At 34.7% G+C, this 22,656-nt stretch overlaps 2 protein-coding genes across 8 annotated transcripts in view; one reads left to right on the forward strand and one right to left on the reverse strand.

Moving 5' to 3' along the window:
* Positions 1–6,748, reverse strand: part of KLRF2 (killer cell lectin like receptor F2) — a 25,652-nt gene extending 18,904 nt beyond the window's left edge. For 4 of the 7 annotated variants that reach the window (XM_023192422.2, XM_023192427.2, XM_023192429.2 and 1 more), the window contains exon 1: positions 6,555–6,747. In XM_023192422.2, the coding sequence (XP_023048190.1) occupies positions 6,555–6,654 (100 nt within the window). In that variant the 5' untranslated portion in view covers positions 6,655–6,747. Of the gene's footprint in view, positions 1–6,554 lie in introns of all 7 variants that reach the window. The other 3 variants (XM_023192431.2, XM_023192433.3, XM_023192435.3) reach the window with 3 other exon arrangements.
* CLEC2B (C-type lectin domain family 2 member B) lies at positions 3,959–22,392 on the forward strand. Its single transcript, XM_023192436.3, has 6 exons — positions 3,959–4,264; positions 4,427–4,618; positions 12,619–12,699; positions 17,872–18,035; positions 21,038–21,141; positions 22,120–22,392. Exons 3-6 carry the CDS (start codon positions 12,621–12,623, stop codon positions 22,226–22,228), a joined length of 456 nt encoding a protein of 151 aa, XP_023048204.1. The 5' UTR covers positions 3,959–4,264; positions 4,427–4,618; positions 12,619–12,620; the 3' UTR covers positions 22,229–22,392.
* The last annotated feature ends 264 nt before the right edge of the window (positions 22,393–22,656 follow it).

A 22,656-nucleotide genomic window follows, 5' to 3' on the forward strand; every position in this document is an offset into this window, starting at 1 on the left:
AGCCAGCTCCAGGAAGAGAGACCTTATTGAACATTAAGCTGGCTAGCACCTTGATCTTAGGTTTTGAGCCTCCAGAATGATGAAAAATAAATTTCTGTTGTTTAAGCCACTCAGCCTATGTTATTTCATTATGGCAGCTTGAGAATACTAATATAAGTCGGACTGGGTATGGACTGGAGAAATATTTACCATTTACTCTAGTCTTGGTGTTGAAGAAGGCTTCCTGTTAAGGATGAGTTCTCCCATTATTGGATCCTCTGTCAGAAAACTGGCTTGGGCCAAACTAGATTGGGGTAATCGTTTATACCTTTTGAGTACATGATTGCCCTTAGCCTACTAGTAATCCACCCTTGATTTCTTTCCTATTGTACATGTCCAGCAAAGTCAGTGGTATACAACTGACTGTTAAATTTTCAAAGGTTCTCAAACCAATTGTTAAACATAGTTAATGGTAAAAATTGTTATCTAAACTTCAAATTAATAATATTAAATTAATAAAATAATATTAAAGCAAAGGTATTAGTTGGTGCACCAACTATAAGGTGCATGAATGTGCTTTAGTCAAGTAGGCTGAGGCAGACATCCAAGCCATAGTGACTTAGCACATTTGGAGTGCAGGCATATAACTCCACTTGTTATCTAACCTATTTGTATAAGATCATACTTGGCTCAAATCCACTATTGTTTGGAAAAGGTATAATTGCCCTGCTGATGCTGTACAAGTGCTCTTGGGCTTGCCTTGGCTCAGCATGGCATGGTTCACACTGGTACCCAGAAAGAGAGTAGCACGACTGACCCTTGTAAGGGAGAGCCAGTCGTCTTGAAGGCACGCAGAGGGGAACCAGGGACGAGCTTGTGCCCAGAGGGGAAGAGTTAAGCTGCTGATCCTGACAGAGCTGGCCTTGCAGGCCAGGGCGTGCTGCTGCAAGCGCGGCAGTGGCAGGAGTCACAGAGCCAGAGCAGATCGCAGAGATAAAGGCAGACAGTGTGAGAGAGTCGCTGATGGTAAATAAAACTACATTTCACCTGCCTAGGGCCCCCAAGTGTTCTTTCAGCTATCGACCATCCACCCACTCCACTCAGACCTCAGCAGGGGCTGGAACCTAACCCGGGTCATGACATTTGTAGTAGTTGTGGCCTTAATGCCAATCTAATAAAATAAATACTTAGAACTCATCAATTCGTGATGGTTTTTAAAACATTTTGCTATTATCCATGCATGAAATTATTAACATCTGTTACACCTATATAATGAAAATAATACGTAATGCTGTATGACTGCATATTTATTTCCAACTCTGTGTGTTCAGTGATGTCACCTGGGTACCTTGAAATCAGCAATGGTGACAATAATTACATCACGGAAATCAGCTGGTGTTACAAACCAGAGCTTGTTGTGTGTGAGTTTTTCTCTGTTCCACCAGTTGTTAAAGGACAGCACAGAAGTAGAAGCACCCTTTCTGGCTCTCTGTATTACTTCTGCGAACATTGAGCTCTATCTGACACTGCTGCAGCTGTATACTTCAGTAATCCCGGCTGCTATTGCAATCCAACCCTCATTATCATAATTGGCCCCACCTTGTTTCAGAGTGGCGCTCTGACACTTGGTATTTCCTATGTTAAACCCTGTGCCAATACTCTCTCTGAATTCAGTTCTGTGGGAACATCTCCTACCGTGATCTTTGGCATGTGGAGAAGAGCTATGCTAAGCTTCTCAGCGATGTTTATGTAGGACTTAAGTTCTTCCACCAGTACTTTCCTTATTGTTTTGGGAAATAAGGTGCCCATTATACCATCCCATAGAACATAGTCAATTTGTGGATTCCCTGTCCTTATCTAGTTTACCCACTATAGCATGCCCACTTCTCTAAGCATTTTTATCTTTTCTTCAGCTACCTGCCATGGGAATTCTGGAATGTTACTCTACTTAGTATGAGCCATTGCTTTCTCCAGTCTTCTGGGAGTTATTTCAGCAGTGTGTCAGCACTGTTCATAGCATTTTTCCAAGTTATTAAATTCTATATTGCAACTGAATGCCCCAATGCTGATAAAATCTCTCTTATCCAGTTTTATGTTTCTGTCATGATCTAGCACCCTCAGAATCCAATCCTACTGTGTACACTCCAAGCTGCTGTTATTATATATTGGTTAAGTCCAAATTCATTCTGAGTATAGCCTTTTCTCTCCCTTATAAGCTTAGCACATAACCTTAGTTATTGGCCTTATGACCAATAACTTCTTAGAAAGGAAAGTAAGGGAGGGTTGTAAGGAGGGTGTGAAGGACTCAATATTTTCTTTAAGTAAGGAAAAAGGCATGACCTCAACAAGGGAGAATATATAACTTTGTTAGGATTAGAGAGTCCAACATTTAGAAGTTTCTGGATTTTTAAAATTTTTGAGAAAAAAATGTGAAAAATCACTATATACAAGATGGAAAGTATTTTTAATACTTTAATACTTTCGTAAATGATGAAAGTATTAACATACTTAGAAAATACTTAAAATACTTAAATAATATAGAAAATGGGATTTTTCTATATTATTTTGCAACCCATTTTACTTATTTATATACACATTTTTATGTGTATGTTTCTCTCTCTACACATATATTTACATATATATGTAATATCTTAAAAGTCATCATAAGGAAACAAATAAATCCATAAAAATGGGAAAAATATTTAAATAGGTCATTGAAAAAAGATATATGAGTTGCCAATACGCACATGAATAAATGCTCAAGATATCATTAGAGATGGACAAATTAAAATCACATCTAGATTCTACTACACACCTACTAGAATGGTTAAATTGAAAAACGTTGGGCATATCTAATGTGGCTATTGATGTGCAGCAAATAGAACCATCCAGTATTAATGTTGGGAATGGCACAACTTTTTGGAAAAACATGCATTTATAAAAGAAAACATACATTTTCTACCTAATCAGTAGTTTCACCTCCAGGTATTTCTTCAAAAGATTAAAAAACATGTGTCAGTAGAAAAACTTTTGCATAAATGTTTATTTTGACCTTACTTATGATATCCAAGAAGTGGAAAAAGCTCAAGGTAGTAATGGATACATTTTATTATAAAATGGATAAAAAATATTTTATATTGATACAATGAAATACTACTCAGTAATAAAAAGAAATGAACTGCTGATCTATGCAACATGGATAAAACTCAAAAACATGCTCAGTAAAAGACATCAGACTTACAAGAATTACCAACTGTGTCATTCTGATTACAGGAATTTCTAAAACCAGCAAAGCTCATGTTTATTGATAGTAAGTTGGCTGCTGCCTGGTTTCAGGGGTGAGGATGAACCTCAAAGCAATGGCAGGGAACGTTTTGCTGTGTTGAAAACGTTTTCTATCTTAACTGTTATATCTTTACTGTTTTCCTTTTTGGAACAAAACTAAATTTCACTCAACCATAATTGAGTAATCTCTATATTTTTCTAACCATTTCTAATAGTTCTTCGGATACAATCTTTTGTTAACAACAAAGGTGGAATATATTCATTTCCTCATGAATTTTCTGTCTTTTTTTCTCTCCAAAAATGAGAAGAGCAATTTTGTTATCTGTCCTTTCCTTCTGCCCAGAAATGATTAAACCTGTATTTCTTATTCTCTTCATATTTTCTTTCTTTTAATTCCTTTGTACTACAGTTTCTTCTCTATTCTCATTTGCTTTTCCTCTTAAAGTTTCTCTCTCAGAACAAATGCAGTGTTAATCCCCAAGCCACTTGTGGGACACTGGCTTCTTCTCCTCAGTTTCCACCCTAATATATTTGTTGAGGGGTAATTCAAAAATCACTGGGAAACTGATTAGAGCAGATTTGAAAATAAAACTGTGGCTTGGTAACTTAGCAAAAGCATAATGGCAACGGCGTCATCTTGTATGCTGATGATAACGTTGTGGGCCCTTCGTTACTTTCGTTTTCTGTTTTCCCTCTGTGTGTGTTTGTGTGTGTGCTCACACCCGTAAGTGTGACTGTGCACACAGTTGTCTTTGAGAGAGCGATAATAGTTTTTGTTTTTCTTTCAGTAGCCAAAGTTTAAACCACTGCTTTTTCTTTGATTCTATCGCTTTTAAGGTGATCTTTCTTAACACAGGATAATAAAGCAGTAATGTCCTCAAGAATGCTGTTTAATTAATTAGCATCAGCCTCTCATACCAGTTCCGTACCACTCCTGGATGAATCAGCCACTTGAGCAATTTTGTGTTCTGTAGTTCAGATGAGAATCCCCGTTGAGAATGTAAGAAAATATGTGTTTATTCTTCAGGTTTAAATTTTTATTTCACAACTTCCTTCCTCCTTGGCAAGCTTTTTTTTCTTTCTTTTTTTTTTTTTTTTTGACGAGAAGAAAATTGTAATAAAACAACAGTATGACTAATAGATATCCCTTGGTCACTTCCAGTTTGCAAAATACTATTTAGACTTTGAGTTACTCTTCAAACGTGGTATACCTCTAGCTTGGAGCTGTATTGTAAAGACAAGAGCAACATTTTCGTATTGAAGTTAAATCAAGTTATAACTTTGAAGAGAGGTTCTGGAAGACATGACACAAAGCTGCTAGCAGAAAATCAAAAAACTGATTAAAAGAAGCAAGGTAAGAACATTTTTGTTTGTTTAGATTGACCGTTATTTATTGAAATTGTGATGCATAACGTTAAAGCCTTTGAGAAAAGAAATACATTTTGTGGTTTCTTTTGTGAAGCTCGAAAATTCCTTGTTATAACAACAAGATTGAGATTTGTATGTGACTGTTTTGTCCTCATAAATTCAGACTTACGTTATTTGAATTACAATGGAGAAGGTTTAACCATGACTTAAAACTGTTCAAGATTTAGTTTCACTTTTACTAAGTATTTTATAAAACAAATACTTGAGAAGATGTTAGCTATGATCCAGATCCTCATACAGTTCTCAGAATGCATACATAATATGAAAAATTTAGCTAATATTTCTAATATTTTTAAAGATTGTTTTATTGGATGGTGTAAAGATACTCCGGGCTTTAGGAGTACTTAACGGAAAGAATATATCCCTTTCCTACTCTTACTAAGGAATTGCTAGTATTCCGATATCCATGGAGGCATCTTTACCAACCCTAAGAAGGATAAGGAGAGAAAATGTTCTAAAAAATACACTATGAAACAACGTGATCGCACTGGATTTATTAAATAACAAGTTCAGAATATGTAAGATCCAAACTACATCGTTGGGATTTCAACAGGGTTTATTTATGTCAAAATATGTGAAAGAGAAGAGGCTGAAACTAAATGCATTCAATACAACAATCTATGATTTAGGGATTTAGGGACTGTGATGAGGTTTAAGCATTTCCCGTTTAACTAAATGTCAACCTACCAGTGCATGCTACCATCAAAAAAATTATTGCTGTGGTACAATAGAGTGCATACTTTATCCTTCCTCCCTTATTTTAACCAGTTTTATAATTCTACCTAAAGTTAGATAAAAGAGGTTTGGGGGGAATGAGATCAATATTTGATGGTAGCATACAATATCATCTTAATCAAAAGTTTTAAGAATGCCTTCCAGCCACCAGTAAAACCAGTGTTATTTTCTACTTTCAATCAGTTGTATAAATTTATACATTTGTATATAAATACATTACATAATACAATATTATATATCATATTACATATGAATATATTTTAAAAGTTACTGAATAATATATTCAGTATAAAATTGTATATATTATACATACATATATATCTGAAATTATGAACATCATTTTAATAGCAGTAATTTAGGGCAGTGTGATATAATTCAGTTAGTTTTTATATACATTTTAACAAATATTTTATTTGCTCCACATCAATATTTTGTGTTTTTTTTCTATAGCTATCAGCTAAGAAAAATAGTATTCTGTTTGATTTTAAATGCACTGGTTACTCTGCATCTTTCTTATCTTTCCTTAGAGAGCAGAATCAAACACAAAATGGTTGAGTCAGTGAAACTTTTCTATGGGGAAAGTAATTGCAGTCCTTAGTTGTTTAGATTATAAATTTGAATGTGGAACTATTTTAGTTACACTGTTAATTAAATCCATTGTTCTCGAAATGTCTGGGGAAGTGTTCTTTTATGCATAGCCTCATCAAACGTTAAGAAGGCTCAGCAACTTTGAAATTCAGTTTCAATATCAGCTTCACCTTGGGAGATCACAATTTTTTAATTTTTTGAAAGGCAGCTATGCTAACCACATTCTACCAATGCCACTATTTTTTTTTGATAACTCGTGTAAATAATTACAGCCTCCTAAATAAGTATTGAGAATTCAGTAACAATGAAAAGATTCTGGGAAATAAAAAATAAAAAGTGAAAACAACTTACAGTGAGTGTAAAAAGCTAGATTTCAGGGCTCAGGAAATAGATTAAGTAGAGAATGAACACATAGTAGATTTAAATCTGTACCTACATATTCAGAAGTGCAATAAATGTTGAATTCATTAGTTATTTAAATAAAATTAAATGTTACTTCAAGTCTCTATCCCACTGAATGGACAGGACGGGTTACTTACTTTCTGTCGTTTGGTGGTATTGAGAGTGAGAAATTTCTTCCAAGGTTATATGAAGTTTCCCAGGTTTTATAAGACATCGAAGTGTTATAATGGTCTCCATTCATCAGTTTCCACTGATCATGTCTGAGAAGACCACGTTCCAATATAAATGATCTCTTCCGGTCTAGTTCTGCTATTTTGTGCTGCACTCATAACAAAAGCCACACTGTTTTTTTTTTTTTTTTTTTTTTTTTTTTTTTGCTACTGTTAAAGTACAATCATCTTTTTGAAGCCGGGGTCATCTGTACATAAGATCTACCACCTCTGTATACACCACCAAGTGCTTATACTCTAATACCTTGCCAACTTTGCAATTGAAAGGCCTCCTATTTTCCCCTGCATCTGCAAATTGTCATTTCTCGTATTGTCAGGATGTGCATTGCCCTTCTACTTACATGTTAGCTTGGAGGTATTCCTCTGTTTTAAATCTCTTCGCAATTCTCAGAAACATTACTTCAATAAGCTAGATTTTTTTAAATTGTAAAGGCCGTTGATTTAAGCAACTTAGGGTTTTCTTTTCAACAGTCATTCTGAAAGAAAGAATATCAAAATGGTCTGACTACCTCCTTCAAATAACGGATATGAAACTGACTCAAAAAATACTTCTACTTGCTGCAAATGTAAATAAACTTTACAATCTTAACACAAAAAAATTATTAAAATATTTAAAAACAGTACAACTATAACACAAGAAAAAAATAATAGCAAAAGTTACCTTTTATTTACTTCCTGTTGTAACTATACTTTCTAAAAACACAACACACATATGCTTTTTAATTAAAAAAATAGAAGTGATACTAGTTAATGGATGAAGAGATATAGGATTAAATGGGGGTAAGAAAATACAATTACATGGCACAAAGGTTTGATCAAGATTTTGAAATCATGATATCTCTAACATCTATCTTTTTACATTATGCCAATTCACGGGGAGAAAAATGGAATGACATACTGACATATTTACTTAATTCATGGCATGGAAAAGGGAGAAAGAACTTCCTGTCTTTTTGATACCTGAGGTTTAAAGAAAATTAATAAATAATTCATGATATGAATAAGGTTATATATGAAAGATAAGAAACCTCATCAGAAAGAGCTTGGACTGAAATTCTGAACTGAGGCATGTACAATCCCAAAAAGGATGACCGTCATCCTGACATGACTATACAGTCATATATATACACACACATATATATGTGTGTGTATATATATGTGTATATATATATTCTGTTTCTTCTCTTTCTTGATCTTTGTTATACTAAAGATAGGGAGATTACATCTTCAACATCATTACTCATTATTGGTTCATTGAGGTTTTCTGTTTCCTCATGTTTCAATCTTGGAGATTGTGTTTGTGAAGCAATTAATTTGTTTTTGCTAGTGTTTCCAATTTTTGGCATATAGTTTTTTGTAATAATCTCTAATGATTCTTTGTATTTCTGTGGTATCAGTTGTTGTCGGTGGTGGTGGTGGTGGATTGTTTTTAATAGATATAGGTTATTGCTATGTTGCCTAGGTTAGTCTTGATCTCCTGGGTTCAACCAATCCTCCTACCTCAGTCACCCAAAGTGCTGGGATTACAGGCACCAGCCACCGTGCCCAGCCCTATGCGATATCAGCTGTTTTTCTCCTTTTTTTTTTCTTTTGCTTGTCTCTTTTTGTTTCTGATTTTATTTATTTGAATTTTTATCTTTTTTTCCTTTGTCTAGCTAAAGGTTTGTTGATTTCGTTTGTCTTTCATTAAAATGGCTTTTCGTTTTTATTTTGTTAATCTTCTATATTGTTGTTTTAGTCTCAATTTTATTTATTTCTGCTCTGATTTGTGACACTTCCTTTTTCTACTAATTTGGAGTTTGGTTTGTTCTTGCTCTTATAAGTCCTTTAAGTTCGTCATTAGGTTATTTATTTGAAGTCTTTTTACCTTTTTAAAAAGACATTTATTACTCTAGACTTCCTTCTTTGTATTGCTTTTCTGCATCCCACAGATTTTAGTTTATTGTGCTTCCATTTTCATTTGTTTCAAGAAATTTTTAAAATTTTCTTCTTAATTTCATCATTGACTCTTTGGCCGTTAAGGAGCCCATTATTTAATTTTCATGTGTTCATGTAGTTTCTGAGGTTTCTCAAGTTATTGACTTCCAGTTTCGTCCCATTGTGATGAGAAAAGATAATTGATTGGATTTCTACTTTTTTGAATTTGTTGAGACTTGTTTTTTGGCTTACAATGTGGTCTATTCTGGAGAATGTTCCAGGTACTGATAAAAAGAATGAGTATTCTGCAGCAGTGCTTCCGTACGTGTCAGTTGGATGTATTTGGTCAAGTGTGCAGTGTCACTCCAGTATTCCTTGCTGATTTCCTGTTTAGATGATCTGTCCATTACTCAGAGTGAGGAGTTAAAGTCCCCTAATATTATTGCATTGCAGTCTGTCTCTCCCTTTAGATCAATGAATGTTTACTTTATATACTTGGGAGATCTGGTGTTGGGCCCATAGATTTTTAGGACTGTCATATCCTCTTGCTGAATTGACCCCTTTAGCATTATATAGTGACCTTTGTCTCTTTTTAAAGTAGTCTTTGTTTTGTAGTCTATTTTATCTGTTGTAAGTATAGCTGCTCCTGCTTTTTTGGTCTCTCGTTGCATGGAATATCTTTGTTCATTCCCTCAACTTTCATTATCTGTGTGTTTTTATAGGTGAAGTGGATTTCTTGTAGGCTGCATACAGTTAGGGTTTTTTCTTTACCAATTCAGCCACTTTAACTTCATGCTTTTTTTTTTTTTTTTTTTTGAGACAGTCTTGCTTTATTACCCAAGCTGAAGTGGAGTGACATGATCTTGGATCACTGCAGCCTCCAACTCCTGGATTCAAGCGACTCTCCTGCCTCAGCTTCCTGAGTAGCCAGGATCACAGGCGTACACCACCACACCTAGCTAAGTTTTCTATTTTTAGTGGAAACGTGGTTTCGTTATATTGGTCAGGCTAGTCTTGAGCTCCTGACATCAAGTGATCCACCTGCCTTGGCCTCCCAAAATTCTGGGATTACAGGCATATGCCACCGCGCCCATCCTGCACTTTATGTCTTTTAATTGGAGAGCTGAGTTCATTTAAATTCAGTGTTATTATTGTTAAGTAAGGATTTTCTATGGCTATTTTGTTGCTTGTTTTATGGTTGTTTTTAAATTTCTCTCTTTTTTCTTTTCATATTGTCATTCTCTGTGGTTATGTAAGTTTCTCTGGTAGTATATATTAATTAGTTGTTTTTTATTTTTAGTGACTCTATTATAGGTTTTGCATTGCGATGACTATGAGGCTTGTAAAAAAAAGTCTTATAGATGTAACAAATTATTTTAAAGAGATAACAACTTGACCGGGCCCGGTGGCTCACGCCTGTAATCCCAGCACTTTGGGAGGCTGAGGCGGGTGGATCACGAGGTCAGGAGATCGAGACCATCCTGGCTAACACAGTGAAACCCCGTCTCTGCTAAAAATACAAAAAATCAGCCAGGTGTGGTGGCTGGCGCCTGTAGTCCCAGCTACTCGGGAGGCTGAGGCAGGAGAATGACGTGAACCCGGGAGGCGGAGCTTGCAGTGAGCCGATATGGCGCCACTGCACTCCAGCCTGGGTGACAGAGTGAGACTCCATCTCAAAAAAACAAAAAGAGATAACAACTTACATTACAAAGAAAAGAACAACAACAAAGGACAAAAACACTTTTACTCCACCCTCACACATTTTTAATTTAGTTGTCCCAGTTTACATATTTTTTTGCCTGCCTCTCAACTGGTTTCTGTAGCTATCATTGTTTTTGATAGATTTGTCTTCTGGTCCTCATACTAGAGATGTGAGAAGATTGTGTACCACAATTACAGTATTAGAGTATTCTGGGTTTGTCCATACATTTAATTTTATCAACTGTTTTCTATTCAAGTGTTTTTTTTACCTTTAGGCTGAAGAACTCCCTTTAACATTTCTTAATAGACATGTCTGGTGGTGGTGAAACAATTTTTTGTTTGTCTGGGAAACACTGTCTCTTCTTCATATTTGAAGGTTAGCTTTGCAGGACACAGTATTCTTAGATGGCAGAGGTTTTTGTTTTGTTTTGTTTTCTGTTTGTTTGTTTGTTTTGCAGCACTTAAAAAATGTCATCTCTGTTCCTCCTGGCCTGTATGGTTTCCACTGAGATGTCTGTTGTCAGATAAATTGGAACCCCTTTAAATGTTATTTGTTTGTCTTCTGTTGCTGATTTTAGAATCCTCTCTTTTTCCTTGACGTTTGAGAGTTTGATTATTCTATCCTAGAGATAGTCTTGTTAGAGTCGGAATCTGTTTGGTGTTCTCCGATCTTTATCTACCTGAAGTTTTATCTCTTTCTCAAGGTTTGTAATGCTTTCTGCTATTATTTCTTTGAATAGGCTTTATACCCTTTGCTCTAGCTTGACTCTTTCTTGAACACCAACAATTCTTAGATGTGGTCTTTTGCATAATTTTCTATAACATGTACGCATTCTTCATTCATTTTTATTCTTTTTTCTCCTTTCCTTTTGCATTTTCGAAAGCCCATCTTCATGCTCACTGATTATTTCTTCTTCTTGATCCATTCTCTTTTGAGAGCCTCTAGTAAAATTTTCAGTTCAGCAAATGTATGTTTCAGTTCCAATATCACTTTTTGATCTTCAAAAATTATTTCAATCCCTTTGTTAAATTTCTCTGATAAATCTCTGAACTGTTTTTTGTGTTATTTTAGAGACCAGTGAGTTTTCTTAAAACTACTATTTTCGCTGGGCGCGGTGGCTCAAGCCTGTAATCCCAGCACTTTGGGAGGCCGAGGCGGGTGGATCACGAGGTCAGGAGATCGAGACCATCCTGGCTAACATGGTGAAACCCCGTCTCTACTAAAAACACAAAAAACTAGCCGGGTGTGGTGGCGGGCGCCTGTAGTCCCAGATACTTGGAGACTGAGGCGGGAGAATGGCGTGAACCCGGGAGGCGGAGCTTGCAGTGAGCCGAGACGAGATCGCGCCCCTGCACTCCAGCCTGGGCGACAGAGCGAGACTGCGTCTCAAAAAAAAAAAAAAAAAAAAAAAAAACTACTATTTTCAATGCTTGGTACAAGTGCTCTCATATTGCCATTTCATTAAGGTCTGTCTCTGGTTCGAACTTTGTCCATTTGGGGATATTACAGTTCCCTGTTTGCTCTTGTTTCTTATGGATTTTCATCTATGTCTTTGTGCTGAATGATTTCACATGGCTTGTTGTGGTTTATATTGAGTATGTTTGCTTAAATATTCTTTGTAATTTACCTGTGGATTTTTTGGAGAGGGACTAGGTTTCTGCCTCCTTGTTAAGACTACATGGTGCCTTAACCCAGGTTTGCCTTGGTTCTAGTAAACAATTAGAGTGCCACCCATACCAAATGGGGGAGCTTCCAAAGGGGATATCCCAGTTGTGGGAAAACTGACTAGGAGTTCCAGCCCAAGGGACCTATGCAACGAATCTCCTATAGCGTGATGCTGCTCGACGACCACTCTAAGTTGGCATCTCCTTTGGCCAAGTAACAGAGCAGAGTTTCTGGTACTGGGGATGGTAGTCCTGCCTCCCAACTTTGTCTCTGCATGTCCTCTTTCAGGCAGCCCTGATGCTTCCCAAATGTTAAGGCAGGGGCAAGTTTCCTGGCAGGGAATTCAAGCTGATGGGGAAGCTGGTTATCCATCTTGATCTCACTTTTTCCAGTATAGAAATGATGTTGCCATGCCCTTGGGTACCAGGAAGATTGCAGGGAGAGGCCTCATGGATGTGGAAGTATAATTCTCTTATTATCGTTATGGAGTTTTTTGTTGATTTTTCACTTTTCTGTGGCTGCAGGAATTGTGTCCTTCTCACATTTGAGTTCTGGGGCATTGCTGGTGATAATCACAGCGCTAATGTTTTGTTGTTGTTTTCTGTGGGGGACATGAAAGCCAACTTACTTTTATGCCATCATTTTGGAGCCAGAAGTCTCCTAAATGTCTTTATTTTTATTTTTCAGGTATGATGATCACACATAAAAAGTGTTTTATAGTTGGTGCTGCTTTAATAATAATAACTAATACTATTACTGTATATATAGGTAAGTTACATCCTTTATTTTATTTTTCATGGCTTTCTATGTATGATCCTATTCCTTTCTGTCTCAGTCATGATCTTTTCTCAGTATCTCATTATCTTCCCATTATACATGATAACATTTATTTGGTACAAATGAATAAATTTTATTAATTACATGACCTATGTAAGGCATCAGAGATACCAAAATTATTGTGGTAAAATTATTCACCCTGATAATCTCACTTCTATTCAACACTTTCTTGCCTATGTTAATCACTATGTTGACTTCTATTGCTATAGGTTAGTTTTGCCTATTAAAAAATTTTATACAAATACAATCAATTGTAAATACATATAAAATAAAATATGCAATTTGCATGTATCATAAATACAATCATGCAATTTTTATTTATCTTTGTATCTTTTTCCTTTTATTCAAAGTTATGTTCGTGTGATTTTTCAATGTCATAATAGGTAGCAGAAGTTCATTAACTCACTATTATAGAAAAAGGTTGATTTTTTTTTTTTTTTTATAAAAAGACCCAGGCCGGGCGCGGTGGCTCAAGCCTGTAATCCCAGCACTTTGGGAGGCCGAGGCGGGTGGATCACGAGGTCAGGAGATCGAGACCATCCTGACTAACACGGTGAAACCCCGTCTCTACTAAAAAATACAAAAAGCTAGCCGGGCGAGGTGGCAGGCGCCTGTAGTCCCAGCTACTCGGGTGGCTGAGGCAGGAGAACGGCGTAAACCTGGGAGGCGGAGCTCGCAGTGAGCTGAGATCCGGCCACTGCACTCCAGCCTGGGCCACAGAGCGAGACTCCATCTCAAAAAAAAAAAAAAAAAAAAAAAGACCCAGATAGTAAATATTTTCTACTTTTTTGGCCATACGGTCTCTGCTGCAACTACTTAATTCTTCATAGAAACACAGCCATAGAAAATGCATAGATATTGACCATGGCTGTGTGTCAATAAACTTGAACATGGAAATGTAAATATTATAAAATCTTATATGTCACAAAATAGTGTTCTTTTTAATTATTTTGATTACTTTCTTTCTTTTTAAAATGTAAAAGGTATTTTTACCTGGTGGTTGTACAAAAACAGAAAGTGAGCTGAGTTGGCCTCAGGCTGTATTAGCAGATGTTTAGTGTAGTGTATTCACTGCTGTGTATCACTTTTGATGGACATTTGGATTATGTTACATTTTGACGATTGCAAACTGGGTGGTTTTGAACAACTGTATAATTTTATATTTTTTGTCTTTTAATGAATACTGGAAATAACTTGAGATATACTTAAAAGAAGAATTATTAAGCACAGAATATACATAGGTTAACTTAAGTGTATTTTACCAAAAATGGTAGATAATCTCAGCGGAAGTTGCCAATTGCTCCATGCCATGTCAATGCTTTATTGTTGGTTTTATCAGTTTTTGCCATTCCAATGAGTGCATGTTGTTACTCAATTTTGGCTTTAATTGACATCTTTCTGATGATCAATACTGTTCAGTACCTTCATAACTGCTGTTTATTTAGGTGTAATATTTTGTGGCTGGAATGTTTCAATACTTTCCCTATATTGCAGGGAGTTAGCTGTCTTTTTCTGCTTGTTTCATAAGAGTTGTTCAATATTCTAGATGACACTGTAGTTTACAGGTATTGCAAATATCTTCTTCAGCTGTGAAGCTGAAGTTTACCCTCTGTATCATGTCTTTCAATCAACAGAGCTTCTGAATTTTAAAGTAGTGTAATTATGTCTTTCCCTATTGTCACTACATTTTTCATCCTATGAAATTCACTTTACTTCAAAGACATAAAAATGTTTTTGTAGGGTTTCTATTTTCCTTTCACTTTCCAAAACATAATCCTCTTGAAATTTATTTTTATAAATATTAGAAGATAGATATTAGGATGCATTATTTTCCATTTAGTTAAACTTTCAACCTGAAACAACGTATTAAAAAGACTATACTTTCCCTATTTAACTGCAGTTGGTCTTTGTCATCAATCAGCTGTGTAGGTGAAGGTCATTTTTGCTGAAATTTTATTACATTAACTTACTCTATTTTATCTATCTTTGTGTCTATATAATTCTGTCTTAACACTGTCAGTTTATAATAAGTCTTGATGTTTGTTTGTTTAAATGTTTGAAAGTTTTATTTTTATTCTTCAAGTTTACCTGGAGCATTTTAGATCCTTTAAGCTGCCATATAAATTATCTGTAATTTTGATTGAGATTGCATTAAACCATAGTCAATTTTCATAGAGCCATTATCTTCATATTGAGCCATACATTTAAAATATTAATTTGGTGTTCCATAATTTCTGCCAGCAATTTATATAGCTTTCATAATAGACTTCACACACACCCTTTTAATTTATTTTTTAAAGACTCAATGCTCTATAATGCAATTGTAAGTAACATAGAAGTACTTTCATTAACCTTATTTTCCTATTTAGTCTGTTGCTGGCCTATAAAAATTATCGCTACATATTTAATGTATACCTATGTAAGCCTCATATAGCAAATTTGCTATAGTTAACTATTCATTTTCATAAATTTTCTTCAGTTTCTTTTGTGGGTTCTATGTAAAAATTTACATTATCTGAAAATAATAATTGTTCTATCTAGTCTGTTGGAAACCTTATGCCTTTTTTATTCATTGTATTCTCTTATTTCACTGGCTATAACTTCAAGTACAAGGTTGAGTGTAAGTAGTGACAGCTTACATGTTTGTCTCCTTCTTAAATCAATAAAGAGCTTTTTAATATTTCCCAATTAAGTAGTAGTATTTGCAGATATTCTTAATCAGATTAAAGGTGTTGTATTTACTTCCCTTTAATTTAATTTAAAATGTCAAATGCTTTATCTTGATCTATTGAGATACTTTCTTTTCTCTGCTAATATGTAGAACTACACAGATTTTGTAATATTAAGATAATCTTCAATTTCTGTGATAGATTCAACTTGATCATAACCTATCAACCTTTTAACATTCTTCAATTAAACTGAATAGTATTTTGTTTAAGATGTATGCACATGTATCTTATATCTTCGTAAGAGATCGACCTATAATTTCTCTTTCTTTCAATACTATTGTCAGGTATTGATGTGATTACGATGGCTTCTGAAATTTGATTGGAAAGTATTCCCTCCTATCCTATTTTCTGAAAGAGTGTGTATAACGTTGCTGTTATGCCTTTCCTAAATGACTAGAAGTATTTCTAACTGAAGCCACCTGGACAGGGAGATTTCTTTTTGTGCAATTTTTTAAATTAAAGATGCAATTTTTAACTAGATATAGTATTATTTAGAAATACTGCTTTTATCTTGTCAGTTGTGTTAAATTGTGTTCTTCTAGAAATTTCTCTACGTTTTTATTCTTTGTGTTGCTAATTTGTGTTTTTATCTCTCACTTTCACATTTTTTAAAATCAATTTTCCTAGTGGTCAATCTTGTTTTAGAGTATTCAACAAAAGTCATCTTATGACTTTAAACTTTTCTTCTATTTGGCATTAATGTTTTATTCAATTGATTTCTGTTCTTTTTGTTTTTTAAATTGTGTCTTTCTACTTTGGTTTTAATTTATCACTATTATTAACTTTGTAAGGTAAGATAATTATCTTTTCAAAAAGTCTTTCATCATTTCTAAAACATAATCTTAAGCCAATGAATTTTCTTGTAAGCTTCAAGGGAATTGCTGTGTCCCACAAGTTTAGTTAAATCCCAGAAGTTTGGATGCTACTGTGTTTTGAGATCATTGAAGACACACAGGATTTTGATGTAAAAGATTATGATCACAGCAAAATTTGTATATCTAACATATAACAGGTTGAAAAAATTTTATGTCTTGTCATGTTAGGTCAAATGACAGTACTTTAGGACTTATTAGGACATTTATATTCCTTTCAACTTCAGCTTCAGTGATATATCTTCCTGGAGGCACCAGAATTATTGTACGTGTAAAGGTCATCCCTACCATTTCTGGGTAAATGAAATATAATGAAATCATAGCATGATCTAAGAGTAACACAAACGCTAATTTATATTAGTATATGCGAGAGATATATACACATATGTGTGTATGTATATATACACTCTTATATGTACACAAACCTATATACATATATATACACACTGTGTATGTATATAAAATTTTATCTTCTATAGATTCTTGGCACCAGATGACTATAGGTGATAATTTAATTATTTTGCCACTGTGCTCCACTGCCATCAGCATTCTATTTATAACTGGTAGTTGGATTGATGCCTTTAAAGTGAATTATGTTTAAAAAGTAACACCATATCTCATCCTCAAGGTTCTGTTTCCTGAGAATTATGTTTGGTACCAAAAACTGATTCAGTCTGGGTGTGTTCCAAAATACAAACACATATTATGAGAATAAGGCTTTAATATAGAAATTAGGGATAAGGTGAATGTGGGAACATCTGGAAGTGATGCATAGCTGAAGGCTGGGGCTGTGCTACAAGCTGGATGAGAAATGGTCACTAATAATATTGGCATAACACGCTAACACATTTGGAGGAATGTCTAAGCAGATAAGATATCTAGCTGCCAAGACTGCAACAGGGGAACACATGGAAAGACCTGTGAAGTTCTTATGCTCATGGTCTCCAGGAATTATACCTTCTGCTTTACTTTCACCTTCCAAATCCCCTGTGAGTTCCATTCATTGGCTAACCCAGAGTTATACAGTGATGGTGATTCTTAGCTGACAACGAGCAGTCCAACTTATTTTGTATTTTGCTTTATTATTTTTGTTGCTTCTTTGTAGATTAAACCATGTCTTTAGATTCATTGGTGACTAATACAAATTATTACTTGGATTACTCTTAGTTAATGCTAGGACTTCCTTTTATTTCATTTACCCAGAAATGGTAAGGGTAAGTTACACAAGTAGAATAATTCTGGTGGCTCCTGGAAGACCTGTATATCACTGAAGTTGAAGTTGAAAGAAATATAAATGCCCTGATAAATCTTAAACTACTGTCATTTGACCTAACATGACAAAGATACAAATTTTTTTTCAACCTATCATATAATAGATATACAAATTTCATAGTGACCATAATCTTTTACATCAAAAACCTGTGTGCAGTGATCTCAAAACATATTTTCAGTAGCATATTATTCTATATGGTCCGTAAGATACATATTTGTCTCATTTCCAGTTAAACTAACTCAAGATGCTCAGAGTTTTTGCCCATATGGTTGGATTGGTTTCCAAAACAAATGCTATTATTTTTCTAAAGAAGAAGGAGACTGGAATTCAAGTAAATACAACTGTGCCACTCAACATGCTGACCTAACTATAATTGACAACACAGAAGAAATGGTAAGTAATTTAATATACATTCTTTGTGAATTTTCTTGAGTCAGAACATTAGAAATATTCAAATACCATCATAATCTTGAAGTCTTTTCACTCATGCCTATCTATGCAGAATATTGAAGGTGTTCAGAATATGCCATGTGACATAAAGGTGAAATACCTAGTGATGCTTTGTTTGAAGAATGTAAGACTAACATCAAGTAGTAGACTTAATATCTATCTTTATATTTTAAAGAGTGTACACAGAAGAGCTTGATAATGTTTGAAAATGTTTTAAGAGCCAGTACTCCCCCAAGAAAGGAGAATTGTCTGAGAAAGGAGGGGATTCTCCATTCTACCTCCTGAGAGAAACTTTCCTTTGACTTCTCCATTTTGTTTTGCTGCCTGTCTCTGAGGTCCCATGACAGCTCCCATTAGAACACTCTACCAGTAATGCAATAGAGAGGAAAATCAAAATTTCTGCCTAGACCAGAGTATAAGTTTTCAGTGAGTAGATACCATGTCTTCTCTGAAATTTTATCCTTAGCATTATTGCGCAAAGCAGGTACAAATGAAAAGTCTAACGGATGCTTGTTGAATAAATTTTGATTTACATGACAAAATCTCTATGAGTAAAGAGGCTCTCCAAGAACTTTAACAAGGGATTAAAAAACTGCACCGCTGCATTTGTGAAATTTGTTCTTTCCCCTAGTCATTTATATTGTAAACATACATGTTTACTTACCTTTGTTCGGTCTCTTTAAGAATGAAAAGAAAATATAAGAGGTAATATGACTTGATTAAAAATATTTTTTGCAAATAATTTGCTATTGAGGAGTGTTTCAGTGAAAAGCAGAATAGCACAACAGTCGACATTGTTAAAAGACAATTGTGGTGAACCCTCTGTGGTGAATAAAGTTTATTTATGCAATCTGCCTGAAGATTGGTTCAAATTTAAATGCATGTGAATCAGGCAGAGCCAATTTATAGGTCAGTGAAAGGAAACAAAACGATTTTGCAAGAAACAAAAGATAATAAAATGTTGAAAGCTAGATGAATTAGGAGTAGATATTGCAAATCAGGAATTAAGGTGCAAGCTTAACATCATAGGAAGGGCTTCTGTAGTCAATAATGTCGCTGCTGAATTTTGCAAGAGTATTGAGAAATACTCTGACTGTTCCTTACAGTTCCTCTTGGTGGAAAGAAAGCTAAACTAGCAGTGAGATGGAAAAATAATGAGTGTTAATAAAATGAAAGATGAAGAAATGTAAAGACAATCAATATTAAAATAAATATATCCACTGTAGGAATATTGTCTGCAAAGATTGACTAAATAAATAGTGAGGATCATGGAATGTGAAGATCCGAAGTACATAAAAATAATTAGTTTTGAACTTAAGAGAAATCTTCAAATCTATCAAGGAAGAATGCTTGTACTGTCTGGATGAAGAAAAAACACTGATCATAACATATCCTGATATATTTTGAAGATCATGGATGACCATATGTACTACATACACTGGCAAAATTTAAGTGACAAACAGAATGAAGTAGAGCTGTCTGTGGAGTGGAGAGGAAATTTACATGAGAATTTTAATAGATGATTTAAAATAGTTTAATTTAAATGTGAACATTAATTACAAAACAATATGAGATAATGTTTGTCTTACAAAATATTTTTATATCTATTTCCACCTACTTAGAATTATTGCACTTCTAACAAGGGGCTAAAATGGGACAAGCTTTTATTGAGCAAACAATGTTAACATTTTTCATAGAGCAGGACTAGGAAACACATCTCCCAGTTCTCTGTCACCAAGACCAGTCAAGCTCTCGCCTGAAGCCTTTCCTGAAGTTCTTTCCTGAGTCTAGACTATGAACTACCCTCTTCTCCTTGGCCATCCGTATTTACACGGAATATTCTACTCTTGCCTTAGAGCACATCCTGTGTCAAAGTTTCCTTTAAAAACTCATATGTTTTTTTTCTGTAAGTTCCAATTCCACATTGTACTTATTACACTCATAACTTCTCCATAACTAGTAGAATATTTTCTAACATTATGTTTACGTTACTTTCCTATAAATGAAGGCCTTTGAATGTAGGATGGCGTTTTTATTAATCTGTTTATTTGTAAAGCCAAAACTTAGCCCAACTAATTGTTTTTTTCAAATTAGTTTACACAATGCTGTGAAGATAGTGTATTAAAATGTCAAAAGTTACAGGTGTAACTTTTGTAAAGTTGGGGTAGATAAGATTTGACCATAGCATTGTGATCTGGCCTAACTCCTTTATATTTATCTTAAATTGAAAAGTAGAGTGATGCGGTGTGAAGCTTACAGTTTCCAAGCTGTTTAGTAGCAGAGTAGCCTCCAGGACTTTAATATAACTCTATGATTAAGGAAAAAGGTCGAGGGTTAAGCAAGGGCGAGGTAAGTTAAACAATGCATCAGCAGGAGAAATGTCAGGAAAAAAGTATTGTATTTATTTCCGAATTATGTATTTGGAAATTTAAATGTTTAGCAGAAAAATAAAATTTGATAATTAGGTTCTAAGGAAACTGGATATATGAGGATGTGTATGTGTGTGTATTTAGGTGTGTAGTTTGGGGAGATAAACTGAAGTAAAACATAACACTAAAATGAAGCTACTACTATTTACTGGGAAGTGGACAAATAGTGTAATAAATATCTGGTAATTGGAAACGCTGTGCAAGAGCTCAATTTCAAACTTGGCTTTCTAGGAGCTTACAGTTTGAAAACTGTGAAGGAATAGATTTTCAAATTGAACATTTATCAATTTGGAATCATATCTAAAGAAAATGTATCTAACATACCTGTTTCACAAAGAAAACTGAAGGTCAGAGGAAAAATAAAGTTCTTTTTAAAAACTCCATGGCTATTTTCTAGTAAAGCCAGGAGTTGAATAATTGTTGCCTTGCACTTCACAACCTACAGAACAAGAGGTACACAGTAGGTCGTCGTAAAAATTGGCATGTATGATTTTGAAATTAACTTTGTCTCTGAAGAATTTTCTTAGGCGATACAAATGCAGTTCTGATCACTGGATTGGTCTGAAGATGGCAAAAAATCGAACAGGACAATGGGTAGATGGAGCTATATTTACCAAATCGTGAGTTTATTTTTTTCCGGGATCACTTAAATTTAGATAGTGCAGCCTTCTCTAGGACTTACGCTTTAGCTAAAATTCTCCAGAGCCCAAGATTTTTGCACATGTTAGAAAGATGGAGGGGAGATTGAATATATATTGAGATTCATTCAAGGAGGCAACCATGAAGGTTGGAAATTAAGATACAAGGGAACAGATCTCCTAGTTGGCTATTTTGGAAATAAAAACCTGAGATTCATATACACAACTCCCCCCAGCCCAACTGAAACTTTCATCTGATAATAAACTATCTTGTCCAATTATATGACTCTTCTTTAAACTTTTTGTTGCCTATTTTCTGATGTCTTTTACAGTTCAATTTCAATTTGATGTTCATTTTAATCTGATTTTATTTGCAATTTTACTATTATGCAATTTGTCATGGGCTTCATATCTTTAGCATTATAATTTGGAAAATGTGTGTACACATCCCAAATGGTGACTCTGAGTCACTTAGCCACTTAGTTTATGTTAGAGTTTCTCAATAGAAACACTACTGATATTTTGTACTGAATACTTCTCTGTCGTGGAAAAGGGGCACTTTTCTTTGTGCATTGTAGGGCATTGGCAGCATCCCTGGATATACTATCCACCCTACTTGCCCTCTGCCTCTGCTTGTGACAATAAAAAACATCTCCAAATATTGTCAAGTGTCCCTTGGTTTGGAACCAAAATCACCCCTAATTGAAAACCATCGGTTTATGTGAACTGCTAGCTCCACTGATTACATGTAACCAACCTAATGCCAGTTTAACATGTACAAATTCTTGGAAAAGAAACTCTTTTGATCCAAATTAGTATAGGTATTTCAACACTAGCAAGAGAGAACTGTGTGACAGCACACCTTTCAGCACTTTAGACAAGTAGGATTTTTGTTTAAAAGGTGTTGGTGGGCAAGGAAGAAATCACATGACTCCATAATGGTTAACCCCTTTGTTGCAGGTTTGGCATGAGAGGGAGTGAAGGATGTGCCTACCTCAGTGATGATGGTGCAGCAACAGCTAGATGTTACACAGAAAGGAAATGGATTTGCAGGAAAAAAATACACTAAGTTAATGTCTCTGATAATGCGGAAAACAGAAAATAACATTATTAAGTGTAAAACAAACAAAGCATTTTTAAAATTAAACAAAAGTGAAGTTTGGTACCTGTCTGGTTAATTCATGCTTATGCGTCATGCTACACATAGAAGCCACTCCAAAGATTGGCAAAAAATGGTTACAGGTATTCTGCTGAGTTTTCTTTCTTTCTTTCTTTCTTTCTTTCTTTCTTTCTTTCTTTCTTTCTTTCTTTCTTTCTTTCTTTCTTTCTTTCTTTCTTTCTCTCTCTCTCTCTCTCTCTCTCTCTCTCCCTCCCTCCCTCCCTCCCTCCCTCTTTCTTTCTTTCTTTCTTTCTTCTTTCTTTCTTTCTTTCCTTCTTAACTGTAAACCAGAAAACAATTGTAGGGATCAAGGATAGACGTGGCACTTAGATAGGACT

The sequence above is a fragment of the Piliocolobus tephrosceles genome, chromosome 10, assembly GCF_002776525.5.
Source record: "Piliocolobus tephrosceles isolate RC106 chromosome 10, ASM277652v3, whole genome shotgun sequence".
In the NCBI taxonomy this organism is placed as follows: domain Eukaryota; kingdom Metazoa; phylum Chordata; class Mammalia; order Primates; family Cercopithecidae; genus Piliocolobus; species Piliocolobus tephrosceles.

Coding starts and splice junctions, on each gene's coding strand:
- CLEC2B (XM_023192436.3), top strand. CDS start 12,621: ATGATGATCACACATAAAAAGTGTTTTATAGTTGGTGCTGCTTTAATA. Junction 12,700..17,871: donor TACTATTACTGTATATATAG/GTAAGTTACATC, acceptor TCTCATTTCCAG/TTAAACTAACTCAAGATGCT. Junction 21,142..22,119: donor GGAGCTATATTTACCAAATC/GTGAGTTTATTT, acceptor CCTTTGTTGCAG/GTTTGGCATGAGAGGGAGTG.